This window comes from Acomys russatus, chromosome 6 (genome assembly GCF_903995435.1).
Source record: "Acomys russatus chromosome 6, mAcoRus1.1, whole genome shotgun sequence".
In the NCBI taxonomy this organism is placed as follows: Eukaryota; Metazoa; Chordata; class Mammalia; order Rodentia; family Muridae; genus Acomys; species Acomys russatus.
The window spans coordinates 81,272,400-81,298,513 of record NC_067142.1 but is presented as its reverse complement, the minus strand read 5'-3'; the positions used below and the strand labels follow the sequence as shown (position 1 = coordinate 81,298,513).

At 39.6% G+C, this 26,114-nt stretch overlaps 1 protein-coding gene across 1 annotated transcript in view; it reads left to right on the top strand.

Annotated features, from left to right (window-relative positions):
- The first annotated feature begins 26 nt into the window (after nucleotides 1-26).
- Spata17 (spermatogenesis associated 17) overlaps nucleotides 27-26,114 on the top strand; it is a 163,947-nt gene continuing 137,859 nt past the window's right edge. The window contains exons 1-3 of the mRNA XM_051148107.1: nucleotides 27-307; nucleotides 21,494-21,583; nucleotides 23,599-23,680. Coding sequence (XP_051004064.1) covers nucleotides 240-307; nucleotides 21,494-21,583; nucleotides 23,599-23,680 — 240 coding nt within the window. The 5' untranslated portion in view covers nucleotides 27-239. The remainder of the gene's footprint in view (nucleotides 308-21,493; nucleotides 21,584-23,598; nucleotides 23,681-26,114) is intronic.

Here is a 26,114-nt window from a genome sequence, read left to right as displayed (position 1 = left end):
CCATTCGCTCCCCTTCGTTTGCTGGGCTTTTCCTGTCAGCGCCTCTGGCACTCCAGGAGGAGAAAGGAATGAGTCGGCTGAAGTCAGTTATCAGATGAAAAATTCCGAATTCTCTGTCCAGTTACTTGAAACTGAAACAGAGTGAAAGGGAAGGGGAGTGAGTCGGAAGTGCCTTGGTTCAGCCCAGTTGCCATGGAGACTAATAGTAACAAGTTTGGTAAACCACAGGGTTGGAGGCCATGGCTACTTTAGCCAAGCTGCAGGCTCGGTCGAAGCTTCTAGAAACTGAGTACTACTTTAGGAACCGGTGAGTAGTAAAGAGAGGGGTCGCAGAAGTTGATTTAGCTGTTCTCCCTGATGGGAACTCAAACATGATCAGAAGTTTTTTAAAAAATGTACCAGCCGAGTGGATTATATACACATAGACAACTCATTAATAGGTTGATGTGCTCTAAGGAGAACCCACCTTAAATAAGATTACAAAAATGCAGCCAAGGTTAAGTAATCCCTCACTGGGGAAACTGACAGAAGGATCGCTGTGTGTTCAGTCCAGCCTGGGCTACATAGAGAATTCAAGGCTGCCCTGGGCTACGTTTGGGAACACCTTCCCACCCCCACCCCCACCCCCTGGTATTTTTAAATAATCACTGAGCAATTGGGTTTGGTGAAACTTATTTTCCATATTAAAGGTTTAGTGGCCTAATTGACGTTATTTGGGGCTACCCAGTTAGTTTCATGAGCTCAGAATGTCAATGTCCAAAAAGGAACTTTAGCTTCCTTTCTGTCAGACCTCATGGAATTTAATTGTTCTGCAATTGTTAAAGTGAAAAGCCTGAACCATTGTGACAAGATAATTAGTACCAGGGATGGGCAAATGCTAAGGGAATTCTCCAGTCCTGCACACTTACACCTGCTCGGGGAAATGGTCATTTAAACTAGAAGCAGTGGCCCAGCAGTTTTTCACATTTAGAAGTAACCACAAAAAGTGCATTACAGTGTAAGAAAAGACAGTGATCTAGCAGACTGGTAGTGAACATGTCACCCCAAGAAAAGTCCTGCTGAGCTATTCTTACCCTAACACAATTCTCACCTACGGATTTGTTATTTCGTCATGTACCTCTACCAGCTAGGAAGGGTGTTAACTCATAGTATAATTTCTGTGAAATAGTATGGATCTTCTTCATGCTAGAAGTAGGACAGTGTTGCTCTTTCTTGTCTTAAAAAAAAAAATTATTTCACTCTCCAATGTCCTTTATACTTCCTGAAACTGAATAGCCACAATAATTTTTTGAATAATTACTGAAACTTCCGGTTAATCGTATTTAAATAAGCATAAAGCAGTGGAATTCTTGTACTTAACATTCAGAAATTATTTAACATTTAGAGTATGGGGCAGGCTTGTTTTTGTTTATGACCGATATATAGTTGAAGTGAGCCCCATCCTTCACATTGTGGAACAGAATCGCTTCAAAAGGAATGGTGATGCGCTCTAAGTCAAAACTGAGCTGTCTGCTTCTTTTCTGCTAGCTGGCGCTCATAGTGCCAGGATGCGCTATGCAAGCTGTTAAAGGAAAAAGTCATCAGGGGTCACACTCAGCTATAGGTCCTGTGTTCTCAAATACGGAACTACCTGGGAAGATATGTCCAGCGGTGCAATAGTGGCATGGATGTTCTGAGGGTAATCAACCACTTCCTGGTTGGGTTAGAGAATTAGAAGGAATATACACCTGAAACTAGAACCGGCCAAAGGCTTGGCTAGAGGGGCCACAGGCAAAATGTAATCAAATAAAATATGTTTATATTTTATTTAAAATATTTACTTATGTTAAAATATATTTAAATATTTCTATTTATATCATTTTAATCATAAAAAGTAAATATGGTGGAAAGAGAAAACAGATTCCTGCAAGGTACCTCTTCAAACATATACCTACTATAAATTAAAAATAATAAATAACGTGTAATCAAATTTTAATTAATATATTGAAAATCAAAGAGGGAAATCCTTGAGAAGTTGTAGCCATTCCCCAGTGGTTATTGTGCACATTAGTTCTTCATGCACTCTAATGTGCTTTAGAGTCATCTGGGAAATTTGTTAATTGTGTCCATTCTGATTCAGTGTGTCTCAGAGCCAGGAAATCTGCATTTCTGACAGAAATTCCTGTGGGGCTCTATTTTGCATTTTAAAAGGAGACTGTAGGAGTGGGAAAGCTGTGCAGTGTTTTATCTGCAAGTCTTCAGCCCTCTTCTAAGTTATACACTGATTCCCTAACCCCACACGGAAGGGGAAATGAGAACCGGTTAGTGTGGGTGCTCTGTGCAAGGTCACAGAGTACTGTATGCTCCCACTGGGCAGAATTCTCTCTCCACTGAAGTGCTGTGGCTGGCCAAGCACCAAGCTCTGCTGGCCCAAATGGCTTGGGTGCTGCTGCAAGTCCACTTGCGAGAAGGGAATGCCGTTCTTCAGGTCCACAAGGCAGTGACTGAAGGGTCTCGCCCTCATCACTGACACTGGAGTTAAGCTGAAGCAGAAAGATTATTTTGGTGAGAAAATATATTACTATCTAACAAGGCTTATCATTTTCACGTGTTTAGTTTTCCTTTAAAATTCTATTTGTAATATTAATATTGATCCTGCCAGGCATTTTGGCTCAGTTTTGTAACCCCTAGCACCTGGGCTAAGTAATGTGTTCAAAGGCAGCATGAACTATTGGGTAAGGTCCTTTGCTTTAAAAAAAAAAAAAAAAAAAAAAAAAAAAAGAATTCTTCTTTATCTCATTAGAATTAATCATATAATTCTTATATTTCTCATTACTGAGCCAAATTTGGAGTGCTTTAAATCAAACCTGAAGAAGTTGATGACAGGTTGAATTAAAAGCTTCCCATGCGCTACTGGGATTATCTAATAGACATTTAACATGTTGCACTGTTTTAAGCTAATTTAAATTTCCTATTTTTCATAACTTCCCACATGTGACATATTTATTTTGAGTTTTTAATGAACTTAATTTTTCATTCTCATCAGAACTTAATACTAATAAGCTTCTCACTACTGTGGATGTGACTAAAATAGTCACTGCTTAAAACCCTTTCTGAGCATGTATTCTGTGCAATTCTCAGTACAGAGAATACAGCAGGCCACAACAAGTCATGCGGATACAGAGCCTAACCACACACGGTGTCATCCTGAGATAGGTGTAACAAGCCAAAGCAAGGCAAGGCAAGGTGAACACCTGCCATTGGATATGCTGTTTTGTATAGGAGAGACTGGAGAGATGGTTGGGATATTTGAAAGCCATCAAAAAGAGTGATTGGGTATACTAGGTAGATTTGTTAGGCAAGAGCCGTCAGCAGCTGGAATCCCAAGTGCTGACACCCTATGCTTAGGAGCCTTCAAGAAGATATTAAAAGCCAATCTGAGCCGGGCGTGGTGGTGCACGCCTTTAATCCCAGCACTCGGGAGGCAGAGGCAGACGGATCGCTGTGAGTTCAAGGCCAGCCTGGTCTACAAAGCGAGTCCAGGACAGCCAAGGCTAAACAGAGAAACCCTGTCTCGAAAACTTAAAAAAAAAAAAAAAAAAAAAGCCAGTCTGGTTAGTTTTATTGTCAGCTTGACACATCTAAGAAGGGAGAAGATCAACTGAAGAACTGGCTCCAACTTATTTTCCTGTAGATATGGCTGCAGGGCATTTTCTTATTTGCTCATTGATGTAGGGAGGCCCAGCCCACTTTGGACAGTGCTGTCCCTAGGCAGTGGGCTTGCATGTCTAAAGTAAGTAGCTAAGCAAGCCTGGAAGGGGTATGGGGGTGGGGTGGGGGGGGCTACCCAGTAAGCAGTTGCTGTCCAAGGTCTCTGCTTCAGTTCCTGCCTTCAGGTTACTGCCTTGATTTCCTGCCTTGACTACTCTGGAAGATGGACTCCTAGCTGTAAACCAAATAAGCCCTTTCCTCCCCTAAGTTGTTTTCATCAGTAGTTTATCACAGCAGCAGGAAACCAAAGCAGAACAAAGAACAATGTTCTGAAAACAATGCCTGAGGTTCACCATGGCAGACTGGGCCAGGTTTGGAGTGCTTAAAGATAATAATGAAATGTAATTCTACCCTCATGGAGAAAGGAAGCCATAGGGATTTTCAGTGAAGGACTGGCACAATATAATTTTTGTCTATAAAAAATAATAATAACATACCTCTGACTTATTTTTAAATTGGATGCATAAGTAGTTTTGCTTCTGTTTTCCTTCTCTACTCTTACCTTTTATTAGCTTAACTAGTTGTGGCTTAATTTTTGCTGCTTAAAAAAATTTAAGCTGGGCATGGTGGCATATGACTTTAATCCCAGCACTCCGGAGGCAGAGGCAGGCGGATTGCTCTGAGTTCGAGGCCAGCCAGGTCTTCAAAACGAGTCCAGGATAGCCAAGGCTACACCGAGAAACCCTGTCTTTAAAAACAAAAACAAAACAAAACAAAAAAGTTTAAGACACTGGTCATAGTGGCTGTTAATCCCAGCACTTAAAAAGCAGGGACAGATGGCACTCGGTGAGCTTGAACCCAGCCTGGAGTTCTAGGCCCTCCAGAGCTACATATGTAATGAAATCCTAGTTACCTTATGTGATACCTTTTATTATTCATGATTATAGCTAAGGAAAGTCAGGTTTAGTTAGCCTAAATCATTTTCCAAAGAACAAAAAGATCAAACACTCTATCTAAAAAGAAAGCAAGAAAGCTAAAAGTATACTAGTAACATTTGTAGAAATAATAATTAGAGGGGGAAGGAGTGCTATAACCAATTTAAAAAACTTTCTTCAATTGGTAACAGCAATAGGTGGGTTTAAAAAATGAATTGGTGCTACTGAAAAGTAAATATTTTAAGAAAACAAATAAAGGTACTATCCATAAATAGACATGACCACAAATAATGCGTGATAAGAATTATATGTGAGATATATCAGTATACTTAATGACTTATTGTCATTGCAAAATGTAAAGTGTGAATAGAAAAGATATATCTACTCATGAAAAGAAAAACTAGAAGTACAATTTACTAAACCAGAGGAAGAATGTAGCTCTGAATAGGTCCTACATATTTTTTAAAGACATAATGTGTCAGCTGCTTTGCTGTTGTTTTGATAAGCGCTTTATAGAAGAAAGTGACTCCATGACCATCGTGGGTGGGGAGCGTGGCAGGAGGCGGGCAGGAATGCTGCTGAAGCAGTGGCTGAGAACTTAAATCTTGGTTCAAAAGCACAATGCAGAGCATGACCGAGCTTCTCTAGCAAGGCCACACTCCCGAAATCTCTCCCAAACAGTTCCACCAGCAGGAAACTCAAGTATTCAAAGACATGGGTTTATGAGGGCTATTCTCACTGAAGCCACCACATTCCATGACCTGGCCCTCATAGGCGCATGGCTGCATCATAATGCAAAATATATTTAGTCCAACTTCAAAAGCTCCCATGGTTTCTCACAGTCTCAGCATAGTTTAAAACTCTCAAGTCCCTTCTGAGACTCAAGGCAACCTCTCAACTGTATACCCCTAGAAAACCAAAACCAAAACCAAATTACATCCAACATACAGGAAGAGACTATGCATTAACATTTCTAAAGAAAGTAAAAGGGACTTAGTGAGGAAATACTGGAGTTAGACCAAAACCTAGCAGGGCAAAGCCCAAACCCTATAGTTCCATATGCATGTCAAAGGGTTCAGATGGTGCCTTCCAGCTTTGCTGACTATAACACATGTCTGTCTCTTGGGGCTGGGTCCACTCCATGTCTGCAACTCCCTAGGGTAGATGTCTTGATGCTTCTTGCATCTTTGGCGTCTTTGGGTCTCCAATGCAATGCAAGGTTTACTTTCACAGCTTCACACAGTGACTTTTCCAAGCATTGTCTGACACATGCCTGGCCGCCATGGCCCTACTCAATTGCATTACTAACAAAGGAAGATTCCACAACCCTGTTTCATATTTGTCCCTCATTACTCAACTATCAGAACCACATGGACAACATCCCAAGTTCAACTGCCTGCTTGGAGTGAAGCTTGGTCCTTTGAATTACATTTTCCATTTACATAAGTTTCCCTTTGTTGTTTCTTCCTAGGAGCAGAAAATTCCTTAGGCCTCCCTCTTTTACAATTTAGAAGCTTGGCTGTGTGAAGCCTTTTCCTCAGGACACCACCCCTTTATTCCATTTCAAAACAGACTTTTCTTTTCCATCTCTTTCATTACAATTTCTTGATATTCTTTTTCTTTTCTTTTTTTTTTTCTTTCTGATATTCTTTTTCACTTCAAACAGTACAGTTTGTTCTTCTTTTTGCTCCAGTTTCTCTTTTTTTATTGTAGACCTATATAAAAGTGACTATTAATAACCACATGACAGAGTCAGTATTAGGCTGTCTGAAATCTCCTCTGCCAAGGAAATTTATACTATTTTTAATTTAGGCTCAAGAAGATTCTTAGGACAAGGGCAAAAGGCAACCACCTTCTTTCCCAAAATACCAGAAGAATGGCCTCCAGCCCAGTTGATAATATCACTCCCCTCTGAAATTTCTTGAGCTGGGCCTCTATAGTCCACATTTCTCTCAGCACACTTGTCTTCCAGGATTCTAGTAGGATGGCCTATTAAGCACTAACCCTAAGTGGTCTATCCATTTTCTAGTCCAGATTCCCAAAGTGGTCCATATTCCTCCAAAAGGCAGCACTTTCACATCGCTAGCCCACTCTTTGTACCAGTTGATGTTAGCTGCTTTTCTGTTGCTGTAAGAAAACACCATGGCCAAAGTAATTTGTAGAAGAGAGGGTTCATTTGGGAGTTACAGTTCCAGAGGGTTACAGTGCATGATCATCATAATGGGGAGCTGGGCACACAGGCAGGCATGGCGCTGGTGCAGTAGCTAAGAGTTTAACTTTTCATCCACAAGCAGGAAGGAGAGTGAGCATGAGTCTTTTGAAACCCCAAAGCCTACCACTAATGACATACCCCTTCCAACAAGGCTGCCCTCCTTAATCCTTCCCAAGCAGTTCTACCAGCTAGGGATTAAGTATACAAACATAGGACTTTATGGGGAACTTTTTCATTCAAACCACCACACATTCTTTTAGATATTATTGAACATAACTCTAAGAATACTAAAGAAAAAGATTCTCACAATTTTTAGTCTAGACAGAAAGAGTGGAGAAAAAATATTTGCTAAAGACTGGCATAGAATACCTTGTGTGTTCAACAAGCGAACTTGGAAGACAGGAAAAATACTAACTGCTGATTATTCATAACATAATTTCAGAATCATAGCGAAGGTTCATGTTCTAGTGAGGAGACAAAAGACATTTCAGCCATATAAACACACTCTGAGCGTAACATCCACGAACCCTTATCCAATGAAATATACACTGGATTTGTGCATCTGTAATCAAATAAAAATCAAATCAGGCAAAAAGATCTAAAGAATAGATAGGCAAGACAAAAGAGTAGAAGCAAAATGAGCATCTTAGTTGTAGCATGTAACTGTTTGACTTTAATGAGCATTGTGTTGGACTTACAAGATATCTTCCTACACTTAGTCAGAAGATGGCACTTTGTATGTTCTCTCTAGACCTCTCCTTCCTTTTCAGTCTCCTGAGTAGATTCAGGCAATGCAATGGTCTTGATGATTGTCATGCAGTGCATAATGTAGGTCAGTTTTTATTACTGTGACCCATTGCCTGTGAGAAACAAGTTAATGGAGGAATTACTTTTTTGCCTCTTGGTTTCAGAGAGAGCAGCTTTTTATGCCTGGGCAGCAGGAGCTCGTGGCACAAGTGTTTCCTCACTTTATGGGTGCAGGAAGCAGAAAGCATGACAGGAAGCAAGGAATATATTGGGAAGGGATCCCCATGACCAATAGCCGCTAAGCTATATCCTATCTCCTAAAATTTTCACGAGCTCCCCAAATAGCAGCACCCTGAGCATTCAGACCATGAATAATAAGGACACTTCATATTCAAACCCTGCAGCCTCTAACATCAGTTTCCTTCTGACTACTTCAGCCTATATGAATGTTCTCTCCATGTACTATTCTTAGAACCTTCCCAACGCCTCATTGCCCAGTCCTAAACCAGCACCAGGAAGTTGGATGCTTTGATTTTGATATGGTTTTGCACCAGTTTGCTACTTTCTTTTTTAACTTACTAGTTTTTCTGTTTACTTTTGGGATTATACTTGGAATGGAACCCAGGGCCCTTAGAGTATGGGAAAGCACTCAAATGCTACACTGCCTAGAAATGTTTCTTTTATTAGCCTGATGTAATCATTGTCTCTGAGGCTTACTGCCTCCATCTGCTAACCTAGGCCTACTCCTGGAAGCTTCTAGCCTCCATACAATCTAATTTAGGGCTAGAATATTTTCAGTCTCTGAGACTTACTTCTGAATAAGTTCACACTTTCTAGTTCTTTCTGAACTCTGGCTGGCTAGTTCGACTTAGCTTTTCTGGTTCAAACGCCTCTTCAAGCTGACTGATTCAAACGGGCTTCTCTCAACTACTGACTGAATTGCTTTGCTTGGCCTAATACCAACTTTGGTAACCTGTTCTAATTTTCTGGCTCCTTCTGATTCTCTGGCTCATCTGTCTTCATGTGTGTCTAGTTTGTTCTCTCTCTGAAACCTCTGTCTGTAAAACTGTCCAAGTAAAGCATCTTCCTCCTCTCTCCCTCTTATGTCACCTCTCCTTCCTCTTTGTCCTTGTGAAAGTTGATGTATCCTATTCTGTCATCTTGCTTTGATTAGTCACTTTGCCTCTCAGTTAGACATCACTTACAAACATGTGAGCTCCCTTCTACAAACTAATTTTACTTCATTGTTTGGAATTAAAGGCGTGTAGTAAGGGCATGTATGCATTCCAGCCCGATCACACAGACTCTAGAAGGTCTTTGAATGTGATCAGAGAAGCCATGTTGCTGGAGTAAAGTTTCTCTACAACCTCCAGGCCTTTAAATTTTTATTTTATTTCTTTTTAAATATTTATTTATTTTATTTAAATACTTTACATCCTGATCCTAGCCCCCTCCATCCCACCTTCATACATCCTTCCTCCTAATCCCCCTCAAGGAGTACCAACCCATCCTGGCACCTCCAGTCACAGTAGACTAAGTACATCCTTACCCACTGAGGCCTGACAAGGCAGCCCAGCTAGGAGAAAGGGATCCAGAGGTATGCAACCCTATTTAGAAAATCGGAGTCAGAGACAGCCCCTATTCCCATTGTTAGGAGACCCATATGTTGACCAAGCTGTACATCTACTACGTATGTGTAGGGTATTTATGTCTTAAGTAGTCAAATAGTGAATATGTTCTTCTAGCTTTTCAAGATCTTAGTTTTTCTTGGAATAGTCTTTCCCAGTGAACAATGACAACTCTCCTCTTTTGCTTCTAATCTAATTAAAGTTTTACGTCATTTTTGCCTTGTTTTATGAATGCATTTATGTGTATGTGTTGCTTGAGATGGATCAAAATATGATTGTCTCAATAAAATTTAATGAATAGTTTATTCTTTCCTTAATAGTTATTCAATATTTCAAGATAGTAAAATAAAAGCACAAAAGTTGTAAGGGAAGGCAGATATCGTGGTTCACATCTAGAATGCCTGTACTTAGGAAGATGAGGCAGGATCTTTATGCGTTTGAGACTAGCCACAAAGCAAACAAGCAAAACTTGTAAAAGAAGTAGTGAAATAATCTTCTTACTGATGATACCCTAAAGCACCCAGAGAAAGGGATTTGGAAATGCAGTGTGAGGCCACACCTGTAACCAGGCACCAGTGTGGCAGAAGCAGATGATGAGGAAGTGAAGTCTGTCCTCAGCTAGGAATAGAGTTGAGGCTAGTGTGAATTAAATGGCAACACCCCCAAAAAAGAAAAAATAATAAATGAATAATATTGCAGAATACAGACAATGCACAGTTAGGCAACATAATTTGAAAATACACCTGCCATTTTTTATAGTATCAAAATACATGCAATTTGACTCAAAAAATTCACTTTCCTACTGTCCATATAGAAATGAACTCATGTATACAACTTTTATACAAGATAATTTTATGTATAATGTACTCATGCAAAAGCATTCATTAAAAATTTCTGTAAGAAAAAACTGAGATTAATTTGTATCTCTTTATAAGGACTGTATATGCACAACAGTTTTGAAAAGGGATAAATTGGTCTGACCAGATGTCTCAGCTGGTGAAGGCACCCATTTCCAAACGTCATGGCCTGAGTTTGACCCCCAGGAACCAAATGGTGGAAGAAGAGAAGTGACTAAACAACTCGTGTGAGTTGTCCTCTGATGTCCACAGCCTTGTCATGATGTGCACATATGCAAGCATGTGAGACACACACACTCAAATGTACATGCAAATGTAGGCTTTAAAAAGCACCCAAAGGAATAAATTCTGCACATCATGATATGAAACAAACTGAGACAAGGTAAGATTAAAAATGAATAAAGTCAATTTTAGAATATAGGAATTTATAGATTCCTAAATATGGATCTGGGAAGAAACAAAATGATCCATAAAATTTTAGAATTTGAAAATTGGAGCATCAGGGAGGTAGTCTTAGTTATTTGTATAGGTTTTTTCCTTACTTGCATATTGAGCATTTTATAATCATGAACTATTTGTGAAATGAACAAATAAGAAAAATATGTTTTAAGACAAAAATTTTGTTTTGGAACCAATATTAAAATGTGCATAAAGATATGACTGGTAGAAATTTTGGCCCTAATCTTGAAAAACTGGATTACATTTTTAAAAAATCAATGAGTTTTAGGCACAGTACAGTAGCTAATGTAGGATTTGATTTCAAAGAAGCAAAAAAAAATGAGCTTGGCTAGGCAAGCAGCCTAGTTGTTTTTTGTTTCTTTGTTTGTTGTTGGCATAAAGTTACTGTGTGAGACAAATGCTGATTTCTATATTCCCCATAGCTGGTTGCAAGCCTTGTTCTGAGAATGTCCTGTCTCAGTGTTGTATAAACTCTGCTCCCCAGGTGTCCCCTTGTACTCAATAAAGCAGCTTACAGCCAGTCGCTGAGCAGGGGAGAGAATAGGGCGGGACTCCATAGCAGGTAGGGGAGGAGAGTTAGAAGAGAAAGTAGAGGATTCAGTAGGGGATGCAGCCACAGGCAGAGGTGCAGGAGAGATGGAGAAGATGCAGTTGGAGCAAAGAAAAAACTAAAAAGCAAGTAACTTGGGTATTTTAGCAAAGATAAAGTCAAGAGGGTTAAAAACAGACTTAAACTGCTCAAGATTGTGTTGTAAAGCCTTATAAACAAATATAAAAGAGTCTCAGTTATTTCTCTGATAGCCAGCTTAAGAGAGAAAAATAAGAGAAACACAGTTATAAAAAAAAATAACTATAACAGTTTGTTTTTTCCTGGAGGTGATTTATGGAAAAACTCTAACCTCTTCAAAGTAGAGCATGTGTATTATCTAGTATCTATTCATTAAGTCCTGGGGTTGGGTGAGAGGGCACAAGTGTAGCAAACTCTGACCTATAATCAGGAGAGAGAAAATTCTACAAGTAGAAACAAACCCAGCAATATAAAATGATACAATTAGATAAAGCTTTTAAAGTTGCTTTTCCAATGTATTTACACATCAAGAGGAAAGCATGACTATAACAAAACTTTAGAAGAAATAAAAGAAAAAAATGAAACTTTTAGAAATTAAAAAACATATTTGAAACTAAATTTTGCTGAAAGTACACACACACACACACACACACACACACACACACACACACACACAGAGTACTCAAAAGAATATCAAACTTGCAAGGTAAAAATTTGCAACTCCTGCCTACTGATGCATCACTATGAACATTTTTCACACATGAGAACATTCCCTATAGGACCATAATCCAAGCATCAGCACCAGAAAGTGAGTGCTGGCTTATACTTCTAGATTTCCCTTCAAGCCTTGCCAGCTTTATTAATCATTTTTGGAAGATGTATGCAACCTAAAACAAGATTACATCCTCACAATCATTATAGCTAAAGAATCCTATGTGCCCACTCGTTTTAATAGTTGCTTTGGGAGGTGGTACCCTTTTCTTCCTTGGTATAGCCACTTAGAAGCTACCCACACTCTAGTAAGTAAACCCAACCCATGACCCTGCAAGCAGCACTAACTAAACTCAATGTAGTTTTGATTTAGTTTGGTTTGGTTTTAATTGGGAAAGGACTGTTTGGGGAAGAGAAAGGGTATCTACGAGAAAGGGAAAGGAATCAGAGAAGGTAATGGGAAATGAAAAGTGATCAAAATTAATTGTATACATGTATGAAATTGTTGAAGAAAAATTAAAATGTTAGAGGGTCCTATTTGTCTTTCTTTCTTAGTTAACTTGAATGTGGAGTATTGTATTTGTGACTTTTGAAGACTACAAGTTGTCCTGTAGAATCTGTCTGGGCTTTCCCTGCTTGGATGCAGGGCACATATTTTGGGGAGGAAAGGCTTAAGTGTGACACTGTGGTCCTCTCACTGTACTGACCAGATTCCAAATGTTCCTGAGTTGTCCTGTTGCTGGTGGTATTTATTCATTTCAACCATCTGACAAAGGAGGTGACTAAGATGACTGTGCTCCACTAGAATAGTTCTTTCCCTTTTAATTAAAGAGTGTGTTTTAAAGCAGGTACCCGGGAACTGTATTTTCTATTCCTCATCCCACTGTCAATGTACTTGTTATCAGTGTGGGCTCATACTGTCCTGTTTGGTCAATGAGCTAACATCCCTGTCTCTCTATATATATTTTAATGCTAACATTGGCCAAAGAGAAGCATGGCATACTTTCTGTTGTGTCCCGATCACACAAAACATCCCTGTTATCTGGGAAAAGAAAGTAACCTGGCCTCCATAATTTTCCCAAGGAACTCTTGTTCCCTTTAGTAAATTCACCTTGTCATTGGGGGTGTCTCAGGGGATGGTTATTTTTAATGGATAAAGCTAGGGCACTAAGACACATTTTACATCTGTGTTGACTTCTGTGTCAGTTGGCATGGATGTTAAAAGCCATGAGTTAATTTTGAAAACTGTTCCTATTCAGCACCCTAAGTTTCATTCTGTAGTGTTCTGTGGCTCCTAAACTCCTGAGCTCCAGCATTCCTCTTGTCCACATCCCAATAGCTGGTACCCCAGGAATGCACCACCATACCTGACTTCTCTTCATTTTTCCAGCTCTGAGAAGCCTGCCCCTCATTTCCTTGATGGCATAACCAAACTCCACTTACCACAGCGGGGACCCCATTCTCTGACCTAGACACCCTTCTCATGTGGTCCCTCTCTCCCACACTGAACTGTCATCTTCCTGCCAGCTGGGATGCCTTTCCCAACATTTGGGGTCGGAGTAGCTATGCTGCCTGCCCTTACAGGTAGTGTCCTCCTCAGCTTGCCAGAGGAGATTCCTTTCTAGGCTCACACTAAGACATTCTACCCCATTCAGACCCAGTATGTGGGTCTTCTTCTTCCCCTGCAGACTGACAGCCCAGTGGACATTACCACTTTGTAACAAGTGCAGCAGGTGCCCCTGCTTTGCACACCCATTACCTATAGATTTGTTTAGGAAACGAAGGGGGGTGAAGAACAATCGTAAATGAAAGATACTTCACACACTAATAGTATAAACCCTCTTGGCAAACTGTGATGTCTCCTAGTTTATGATGTAATATTAAGGGCCTTGCAGCCTCACACTCTCTAACCCTGTTAAATAACAGCAGCAGCAGCAGCAGCAATGAGACTATTAATGAGAAACAAAGACGAAGCTCCCAGTTCCTAAGAGTAGCCCTGTTTATTGGCACCAAGTGCCTTTTATCAGATACACAGTGATAATTATAAAATATCGATTAAGTATAATTTATCCCTTTAAGGAGCTTAAAAACCTTAAGGACCAGAAAAATCATATGCAAAACAGTCTTTCTACTTTTCAAAACATCGGATAACATAGACCAGCCAGTGTTGGAATAGTATTTGTACAGTCTAATACAGTTATGCATTGTCTGGTAATGAGGAAGGAGGAGTATTGGATTTTTAATCTAACATTTATTTATTCATAGCTAATATATGTGGGTCAGACTGAGTCCAGTCTGTAGATATATAAAAGCAATTTTTCATGTTACTGGAAAGATACTTAACCATATACTCTTTTCATTTTTTTTTTATTCACTGCCAGTTAATTCCTGGACTCTGACGTGCACACATGCTATTCAGAGTTACTTTGATGACAAAGTGACCAGAAACTTCCTGCTTTCTCTTGATGTTTTATTGCATTGCTGCTAATACTTTGGATCTTTTATCATTACTAATTCATTCAGTATTCACTGTGATAACACTGATCATAATAAATTTATTTCAAATCCATGTAGATGTCATAATTTATTCACTGCTATAGGATTTTCATTATAATCTGGAACTAATTATTTTACCATTAAAATAAAGTGTTACCCACAGTTTTTCATTTTCAACATAAAACGTCTAGTGGTTCATGACATATTGTGGTAGCACTCAGCATCCCACTGCTAACCAAAGTATATGTAAATGTCATTTGAAGCAGTGTTTTAAAAGGACAACAGAAAAAATATGCATGGAAATAAAATTTCAGTGCATAAGTTAAAACTTAGTGCTATGTTAGCTACTAGTACTTTAAAAGTGTTCCTTCCATTTTTTGATATATACGTTAATACAGCATACATTCTGTTTATATAGATTATTGTTAATACTCAAGAAACAGATTAATTTGACACTTGACTGGTGTCACCAGGAGAGATTTTTAGAACAAACTCAAAACGCTGTGAACTTGGCTGCTTATCTTCTGCATGTCTGGTGACAGAAGGGACTCATGAATTCAATGTGTAGTACACAAACAGTTGAGCATGGTAACTAATGTGTAAACTCTAAACAAGCACTTGGTGAGGCTGTGTACCTTATCCCCGTTTCTCTTTGTTGCAGAGGCAGACATCTGCTAACTTGATAAGGAAGGGGAAATGTTTTCAGTCATTTAAATGGACTGTATTTAAGTATGAAGAAAACCTAGTAGAGTCACGTTAGAAGTTGATGGTCAATGGCTAATAAGAAGAGTTGGCCTTTTCCTATATCTTGGGGGTTATCTCATAGCTACCTTATTGAATGGAATTATCCTCCGCCGCCTTTGAGCTTACTGCTCTAATGGACACTGTAGTTGTGTGGGTCATAAATGACATTTTTTTTTTTTTGGTTTTTTTTTTTTTTTTTTTGTTTTTTCGAGGCAGGGTTTCTCTGTGTAGCCTTGGCCATCCTGGACTCACTTTGTAGACCAGGCTGGCCTCGAACTCACAGCGATCCGCCTGCCTCTGCCTCCCGAGTGCTGGGATTAAAGGCGTGCGCCACCACGCCCGGCTCATAAATGACATTTTTATATGCTTCCTTAATCACATCATGTTATTAACTCATAGGATATTAAAAGAAAAATGAAAGACTTCCTTTTACCTTTTACCCTGTAGCCCCTTCCACAGTTGCCATGGCATCTCATAGCATTTGGTATCTGTGAATCATGGGCTTCCTTTCTGATGTCTTTCCATTCACTTCTATGACATTATATTTTTATCTTATGCTTGGATCAGTTTTTTCCTTACTTAGTTTCATTCAAAACTTTTACAAACCAAAGACTAAACCTATGGGGATGTGTGCTTCCACTTGTCAGAGTGATGATGCTGATTTCAAGGAATTCCGTATCTCTTGATAGTACGTATCCTACTCGAAAGCACAGTCTTTTGCCTTCATTTTCCAGTCTTACATGTTTTTTCTCCCACTCTATCTCTCTGACAGATTTCATCTGCTCCTCAAATGTATCCGACACTTTACTGTGTGTGGAACAATAGGTGCGAGTGAAATGTAAGCCCAGCCTTGAAGCATGGGAATGCTATCATTAGTGTGTGGAAGGCTGTGAGCACTATGAGGGAGGGTGGAACGATGAAGGTAAGGGAACTGTTTCTGGGACAGATCAAGGAGGATTTGTTTGGTATTCTAAGGCCTATGACTTCATTTGGAGGTTTTGAGATGTCTTTTGGGGTTGGGTATTAAAAGCACCCAAGGAGACAATGGCATGATTAGATTTTCAAAAGATAATTTAAGGGACCAATAAGGGCTCAACGGGTAGTAACCCTGCTGCCAAGGCTGAAGACCTGAGTTCCATCGTCAGCATCCACACGTTGCAAGGAGAGAACCTACTCCTTCAGATTGCCTCCAGACGTGCACATGCTGCCCGGCACCACAATAAAATAAGTAAGTGATGTTATCAAATGTTGTAAAGACCGCTCATCCCAGGTGTGGTGATGCATCTCTCTCCACTCCCATGACTAGGGGCATTGGGCAAGACGATCCATAGTTCTAGGCCAAGGCTACACAAGGAGACTTTGTTCCAAAAGATAAAATGTAATGAGTAGAATGGATGATAAATTACCATGGGAAAAGAATATTTGAGAAATAAGACTTTTGCAATGGATTCTTTTTTAAAAGATGAAGGCTGAAATAATGCTGACTAGTGAGTCTAAGTCTCTGCTATGAGCCATTGGCTTGATAGCCCTGCCATTCTTGTCAGAGCACTAGCAATGAGCATATGGAGAAGAGAGCTGAGACATGTTTCTTTGCTATGTTAATCCAAGGTACCTAAGGAGTATCTCATGCCTGGCATTCGAGCTACACTGCTTAGAAGTGCTCATCCTCTAAGAATCTGTCAACTAGCTGGGCATGGTGGCACATGCCTTTAATGCCAGCAGAGGCATGCAGATCGCTGTAAGTTTAAGGCCAGCCTATTCTACAGAGAAAGCCAGGACAGCCAAGTCTACACAGAGAAACTCTGTCTCAAAAAACAAAACAAAACAAAACAAAACAAAAACAAAGGAAAAAAAGAAAAAGAAAAAGATAAACGAACCAGTCAACTGATTTTTTAAGTCTCTCTTCCCTTGTTCTTTCCTAGAAACAATCTCTTCCACTTGTGAATGTTTTTAAAATGTATTATTTAATATAGTATTTAATTCTTCACTCATTTTATTTAATGCTATCTTCAGGAATATTAGCTTGGAAGCTCGTGTACATAGAAATTGCATGTGTATGTCTTTGAGAAGCATACTAGCTTCACACAGTTTTATGTGGTAAATAGCTTTGAATTAATGAATAATTTATTGCCCAACCAGTATACGTTTTCCCATAAGTTTCAGAGATAGCATTTTAAAAATAATACAATAATAACTAAGTAGGTAATATTTATTTGTGGACTTGGAAAGATGGGTGAGTGGTTAAGACAATTTGCTACTCTTACAAAGGACCAAATTTGGTTCCCAACACCCACATAGGGCAGTTCACAACTACCTGTAACTCCAGTTCCAGCTGGCCTCCATGGGTGCCTACATAGTGTGTATACACTCAGAATTATACACATGCAGCACAAATTTATTTTAAAAGGAAATATTTAAACATGTCTATTTAATTGTTTTTGAGTTGGGGTATGGCTGTGTTCTTTAGGAAGACTTCAGAGTCCTGGAATGCGTCATTCAGATCTCCTTCCCTGGCCTGCTGAATTCTAGGACTACAGGAACTGGAGTTTGTGCTGGCATACCATGGTCTGGCTTTGAGTTGATGCTGTTCATCCCTCTTCCCACTAGGTTCTCTGTGGTGGGCTATCAAATGTGCCTCTGCAGTTAATATTACTGAAGTTTTAAAGGAGAAACAATTTAGGATTAAGAAATTTGACTAGTGACATTTTTTGTTTTGTTGATTTTTGTTGTTTGTTTTGTTTTTCGAGACAGGGTTTCTCTGCGTGCCCTGACTGTCCTGGACTCACTTTGTAGACCAGGCTGGTCTTGAACTCAGAGATCTGCCTGCCTCTGCCTCTGCTGGGATTAAAGATGTGCACCACCACGCCTGGCTTGACCAGTAACTTTCTTAAACTTAAAAAATGACTCATAATTTCCTAAGCTTTTATTGGATTCTCTCATTTGCCCACTTTTTAATTACAAAAGCACCATGCAGCTATTATATAATGAACCAAGTTAATATAATTCCCCTCTCAAGTTTCATTCCCTGAGTTCTGGATTCTGCACAGAACTACAATTCTGCATGTGCAGTGTCATGTGCACTCAGCAAAACTGCCTCTTACAAATAGAACACAAGATACTGTGCTGTATATCTTTCATCATTATGCTTTTTCCATTTCAGATGTGTTGATATTCTTAATTTTCTGCAAGAAGAACATTACATTCTATATTGTTTCTGTACTAGTGCATCTGTCACTAGGTCGATCCTCCTGTTTCAATGTTTATAGTACAATGCTATATTATTGAAACAAAACTCTACTAGCAGTCATTTGGTATAGTTAGAAAACTGGTGAGACCGCTGGCGTGGGCTCAGCTAGCCATGTGCAGTTGCACTGCCCCAGCCTTCCCTGGGGCAGATGCTGGGGCGCTTGAGTTTCTTTACAACTTTCTCTATCTTGTATTTCTTCAGAAGCATCATTAAGATTCTTCCAGTGTTGTGAGTTTGGATTGGTGGGCCCTTAGGAAGAGTGGCCAAGGGTGGACCCGCTGGGGATGCAGGAACTACACACTCATCATTGCCTTTTCATTAAGGAAGGTTCTGGAAGCCACATCAGACTCAGTGCACAGCAGGAGTGCTTCCTTAACACCTCACAGGGCCTCTTGCCTCAGTGCCATGATTGGTGGCTCAGCATGGGGCAGCAGCAGGCAAGGATTCTTGGGGTGTGCTGGCCACCATCCTAGCCTACTCATGGACTTCTAGTCAAAGAGAAACACTGTTTCAAAAAAGCTGGCACCTGAGGAATGACACCAGAGGCTGACCACTGACCTCTTCATAAATACACACTTGCACTCACTTGTATCTGCACCTCCATGAAAACACATACATGCGCAGATGAGCACACAAGGCCACATAAAAATGCAGACTACTGTTTACTGTTATTTCCAGTCTATGATTTATTTTTATAAAATTCTTTACTTTAGAAAATAAAAAACTATCCTAAAAGAATACATAATTTATACCTACTGATCCATTCATTTAAGTATTATATTTAATTTAAAAAAATATGTTTGATTCCTGTCTTGAAATACCTTACCAGATCCTGCCCTGGGGATATGGGAGTGGGTGAGCCATCCCTGCCCTGATTACAAGGGAGCAGGTGAACCAGCCCTGCCCTGAAGACACAGGAGTGCCTGAGCCAGCCCAGCCATGATGAGTGGGTCCTACCCTGGGGACATGGGAGCAGGAGAACAGGCCCTGTCATCATGACAAAGGAACAGGCACTGATCCAGGGCTCTGAGTGAACCTCACCTCAACATCTACCCAATGTATGACCTGCTGGAACACAGGAACGGGCCAGACCTGCAGATTCAAAAATTAAGAATCTCCTAGACACGGCAACAATGGGATATTCGACAGCAGTCCCAGTGAGGATCCAGTAACGATAGTGTAGGCCTCCAACCAGACCCATGACTCATAGTAATGAACATTTGAAAGTAAGCATATGTGGACAAAAGGCTACAGCTTCTGTGACAAAATTTTTTGTTTGTCTGTTTGTTTTATTTTACTTGAGGGAGAAGAGGGATTTTTTGGTGCATAGCATGTAAATTATAGACATTCAATAAAATTAAAACAAATAAATAAAATTAAATTAAAAAAAAGAAATACCTTACCAGATTTGTGGCTGTGCTAATACTGTGGGAGCTTTACAAATTGTTAATGTGAGGTTACAACTTGTTAATGTAAGGTTACAAATGGTTAATTCTAAGGTTACAACTTGTTAATGTAAGGTTACAAATGGTTAATTCTAAGGTTACTTTGTTTCTAATCCATCAAATTCAAATATAATTGCTGTCCTGTTGTTTGACCTTAGTGACAAGGCTGTGTTTTACATATGTATGTACTGTGTCACCTGTCATGAAGTCACCAGAGCTTAGATACATGTGACTGCTGGGCACCTTTGATGTGTCTTTGTAGATGAGCTTCTGTTCACAAACGTGCATTCTAACTGCATTGAAAAGCTATGGGGGGGTCATTGACAAATGGAAAGTGTGCTTTGTATGCCTATCAGCTCAAGATCCTTGATTGATTACCACTTTAATTGAAGATAATACATAGAGTGTGTCTTTTAAAATGATTATAGTGTGTGTAGTATGTTTATATCCCATCCCTCCAACTCCTCCCATGTCTCCCCACTCCTCAAATTCATGGTCGTTTTTCTTTATTTTTGTTTTATACACACATAAATGAACATGTAACTACAATTGCTGAATCCACTTAGTGTTGTCCATTTGTGTATGTTTTTAGGACTGACCGCTTGCTATTGGATACCTAATTAAGGAGTTCATCCCTGTGGAAGACTGATTCTTTCTCTCTTAGCAGCCATTCACTGCTTGTAGATATTCTTCTGGAGATGGGGCTCTTCCTCCCTTTCGTGTTGGCATGTCAACTGATGTTGTAATTGTTCAGCTCTTGTTTAGGTGACATATTGTTGGAGTTTCCTGTGTGCAGCCCTTATGTCCTATAAGGAAGACATTGTCTCACCACAGACATCCTGGTTTTCTGGCTGATCTTTGATGAGCAGTGAGATCTACACTTGTCTGTGGTATAAGGATACGTTTAGGAATGTAGCTATAGATTATGCTGGTTTGGGAATCCGTAAGTGGTAGGTTCTTCTTTACAAAGCATCTGCCTCCATGACCTCACCTGCCACAGGTAGTTGGCTAGATTTATAGTCAGGCATGAATTCCCTCTTACTGAGTGGGTTAACTGTATGGCAGCCAGCTTGTAAAAGGAATATTCTGCAGTCCATTGGGCTATTACTTTATTAATTGGCAGTGGAAAGGCAAGCTAATAATGGCATTGATTTGGATAGATACATAAATAAAGATGTCTTGTCTCAACTTTTTGCTTTGTTGTAAGTCAGCAAAACCTAAGAATTAAGTTTCTTGTCTTTTGTAAGCCTGTGACCCACTCACTGAATTCTTTAATATAAGCAGTCCCTTCCCAGAGTAGGCAATTTATGATGGATTCATTTGAATTAGAGGCAGTTCATTTAACTGATGAGTGAGTTAAATATGCAGGCATTTTACTTCCCATGATACATGTGTAGTGGCATTTAAACCATAAGTTCAAATAATTATGTTTTTAAAATACTGACAAAGTAGCACATTGTTTTTCATTCCCTAATAAAAATTGCTACCAAATTAATTAGTAGCATAACAGATGATTATAAAAATAAAATAGGCAAAGCTGTTGAAAGCTCATGGCTTCTCAGAGAAAGGTTAATTTTTAAAACACTGCTCATTTTTTTGAAATGTGTTTTTCTTAATTTAGTATTTTAATTTCTTTAAAATGACATTTGAATTGTAATTACTATCTCAGAAGAAATTAAAAGTTAAGGTTAACAGGTTGATTTGCCTTAGAATTACATTAGTTACTAATGAAATACTTTTAAAATGTCTTTTAGTGTTGTTGACACATTGAGGAAAAGAGAGAACGAGGCCGCTGTGAGGATTCAGAGCTGGTTCCGAGGGTGCCAAGTCCGCGCATACATCAGGTACATGCATTTTACCACAGAGGCCTCGCTTGCAACCTGACGTACAGGCCTGAGAGAAGCACACGGTGTGTGTGTAGCACTTATGTCAGATACCTCTAGTTTTCCTCAATAGTGAAATTATTAACTTCATGGTGTCCCCATAAAGGAGACACAGAACACTTCTGATTATTTCTTACTGATATGTCAAATGTATCTGCCATATGTAGACCTTTTATAATTCTCAACATTGTAAGAACATTTGGTTGAATATCCCCTCTCCCCAAAAAATTCCTTATGAGTACATTTATAGGGATGACTTAACTGGTGGTCCCGGAAAGGGCCTGGGGAAGAGGAATCTTGAGATTTCCCAACACACGGGTTGATGAAAGCAATGAGTTGAAATGGTGCTACTATAATCACATATGATGGATCTCCTCCTATCTTAATTGCTCTCATGATTTTCTTGAGTGCTCAGAGAATTAAAAAAAAATATATTATCATGGATTCTGAGAACAGATAGACAGTATAGAGCTCACATGTGTATGTAACATGTGAACAGGTATTTCCTACATAAGGCAGAGGAAGAACACGCCTGGCTCTAATAACCCTGAGAACTGGCTGAGGGGTACACTTACAACACTTCCTTATTACCCAAAGGAAGCCAGAGCTGTAAGTTCCAAGTTGTAACGTGAGGCTCTGCTTTCTTTCATCACTGTGCACTCTAGACACAAGTCTGCAATGCATCATATACTCTGGAAATATGAGAAATAGAAGGGCCCATGTTTGTTGACATTAAGAACCATTTCCCTGAGCTCCCTAAGCATGATTTCATTAGTCACTCCTAGGTTATTTCTCAGCATACCAGCTGTGAAGTGTGCATAGAACACATTTGTAATGTGTTTTCTCTGAGCCAGGAGTACTGCAAGTTCAAGGCTAACCTGGGCTAGAGTGAGTTCAAGGAAAGCCTGGGTATCTTAGTGTATACCTGACTCAACGTAAGTGGTAAGAGTGTTGGGGAGCTGGGTCTGCGGTGGAACACTTGCCTGGCATATGGGAAACCCTAGAGTCAATTCACACATGGGGGAGCGGTATGAAAATAAATAATAGTGGAGGAAAATAGTATTTAGTTATAAGCCCAAGAGTAATAATAAACGTTATCTAGTGCTGCTTCTTCTGTACGAGATTAATAATCCCTCTGAGTTCTTTATAATATAATCCCTGATTGTTTTGTGGTTCTTCTTGCTCTATGTAGCTTATTTTACATATGTATGATAATATAAACATACGTAAAAAATAAAAAGTATTAAAAAAAAAAAAAAACCACCAGAGCTCACTAATTGCTGAGCTTCACTCACAGGAAGTCAGGGAGAGCAGCCCCATGCAGCGGGAAAATGGTAAGCCAGTGCTGAGGGCAGATATGACAGCACCTTCCCGGATGTGTGGCTGTTGGTGTGGCTGACATCTGAGCCCTGCACCTTGTTGCAGTGAAGGCATTTTGGAGGATGTGGGCACAGCATGCTCAGGAGACCCAAGAGCATCTGATGAAGCAACTATTTGCCCCAGCCTAGCCACAGAGGGACAGAGGGGATCCCAGATCCGTCACCCATAGGGTCTGCCATTAGGAATGTGGAGTGACCGTGAGCCTCGGTTTCTCCAAGTGTGAAATGTCAGGCTCTTTTTGCCAACTCTTGCAGACAACAGCCTTTTCTTGCTGAGAACTCATCTAAGGTGAAAAACAAAACATTTATGGTCAAGAAAGCAATTCACATAGAGTCAGGCTTGGGGTACATATATGTCTGTGATCTGAGTCCTTGGGAGATAGAGGCAAGACCACAGCAAGCCAGGTCTACATCATGAGTTCCAGGCCAGGCATCAAGACTTTGTATCAAAGAGAAAAATTAAACAAGATGAAATACAAATAATAAAATAAAAATAGAATGCGGATGCATAGAGCCTTAAATTTGACTGTGATTTTGTGAAGTATAGAGACATCTCTCTTTCAATGGACACATACTGACACTGTGTTTTCATTCTAGGCACTTGAACAGAATTGTGACAGTTATGCAAAAGTGGTGGAGAAGTTACTTAGGCAAAAAACGTTACCAACTTATTGTTGAGGTAAGTATAACCTTTGTATCATGCCAACATTTGAGTTATACAGCATGCTGTAAGATGTATTTAGTTATAAATGAACTGTGCCTCTGCTTAAAATGTCCCCCAGAAGTCTCTGTACTGAACACTTATGGTGGTGCTAGTTTGGGAAATTCTGGAACTTTTAGGAAGCAGGGTCTAGATCAAAGAAAAAGGTCACTTGGAGTATGCCTTTGGGGCCTGTCTTGTTCCGGCCCTCACCTCTATTCCTCCTGCCTCCCTTTCCCTTCCCTTCCTGGCCTCATCAGGTGACCTGGTTTGGCCTCGCCACTGTACAGTTCTACCTGATCATGGCCTAGAAACAATGGTGCCCACTGTCCATGGACTGAAACCTCAAAGCCATGGGCCAGAGTGAGCCCTGCCTGCCTTGTAAGCCGGCTCCTCTGGCTGCACTGGTGCATAGAGGACACACAAGTCTGAGCTGAATTTTGGAGGGAGACTTTTCTGAGAAGTGTTTTTTTTTTTTTTTTCTGGGTGACTAACTTCATTAAGCCTAAACTGCATTAGGTACTTCAATTTTAATACCTTTCACTCTGCATCTAGTAGACTTATGAATTGATGGATGTCTGTATGTTCTAGTGAGGTCTTTGCAAGCAGGTACGTAGCTTATCCTAGGATCTCCCCCACTTTCAATGAATGTCTCTCTAGAGTCACTCAACAAGCTCATAAGGACGTTCACTATGTCAACACAGACATGGCATCTCTCCATTCTCTCCTTAGTACATTCTACAAATTTTGTTTTATAGGTAAATGAGATTTCAAAAAATCAGTAAATAAGGCTAGTGAGATGGCTCAGTGGATAAGTGCTTTTGTCCCCAAGCCTGATGACCTAAGTTCAATCTCTACAACCCACATGCTGGAAAGAGAGAACTGATTCCTGCAAGCTTTTCACTGACCTTCACACACCTGCCATGGAACACATATGCATGCACACACACATACAATTAAACAAATAAATGTAGTTTTCAAAAATTTTAAGAAATTATTCTTAAATCGATAAGTAATAGTCCCAATATGGGCTTCATTGAATATTTACCCATTTGTAACTATATCACTATGTATTTGCAATTAGTTTTGATGCACAGCAAATGATTACATGGTGTCTTTAAGCTGGTTGGCATTTAACAAGTACATGTCATTTGCCAGGCATTTTGTAACTTTGTCTATCAAGACGCTTTTAAAGACTTAGCTTTTATGATACCCATTTGGCAGGTTGTGCACGCAAGGCATAGGCATTCCCTTGTGTGCCAGGAGCTATAGTTCACATGGCTCCATGGTGTGCAACTCTGATCATTGATAGCATCCTGCTTTAAACTTCTGCAAGGACACACAATGTGCCTCGCTACTGCTGGATTCTCCCACCAAGGTGCTTTAGCACATGTTCTCTTATGAACCTTTTTGAAAATGGATAGAGAGTGAAAACTACTTGTTAACCGTTAAGGACTAGGCTGAATAACTGCTCCCTGTATTAAGAGCCAGAGATAAACTGCACCTGACTGGTCATTGGTCTGATTACAGTGTGTCTAACTTCTTTCATTACTTGATTTTGATTAATGCACCATTTGAAATACAGTCCTTTAAATTAAGCAATCAAATGTCTGTTTTTGTTTGCATCTAACAGTTTTGGAGAGGAAACTTTGGGAAGGATATTTACAAGTCCATAATTCCCTGGGTGTCTCACCTGCCAGGCTGGGGATTTTCTTTTATTTTTCAAATAGAATGTCAAGCATTTTGGTAATTACCTTTGTTTAGAATATATTTAAATTGCCCTTATTGTTGACTTAAATGTGCATAGATGCAAAATTTTTCATTCTATCTGAACTTAATTTTGCTATTTTAATAGAAAACTTAATTTTACACTTGAACTCATTTTGTCCTTCACAGTGGAAAAAGTGTCAACATTCTATTAGTGTTTCTGTCAAAAATCTTTCTTTTGGTGCCTTTAGTGCTGTTTTTTAGACTGAAGTTTGCTTTCTTCTTGTTCCTTCCAGCTTTGACATCCAGTTTTCTTTTTAAAAATTCACTGTACCTTTATTGATATTTAAGGCCATTTAAAAAGTAATGTTGTAGCAATTTTAGGTGTATAAAAAAGTTGCAAATGCATACAAAAACTTCCATACAATGGTCACTCAGGTTCTGCATCCAGAGAAAGGAGTTCACATTACTGCTTTCAGGTCTCTCAAACTATTTATCATTATATACGTATTGTTTTGTGTATGTGCATTTGTCTGTATGTTCTTATGTGTGTAGGAATGCATGTGTGCATGCATTTAGAGGCCGGAGGACAACCTGGTCTCATTTCTTGTATGCCATCCACCTTTTCTTGAGATATCCATAGATAACATCCCATGGGTAACAGGGAATGCAGTCTCTGGAGGTCAAGGCAATGCTCTTGAACTTA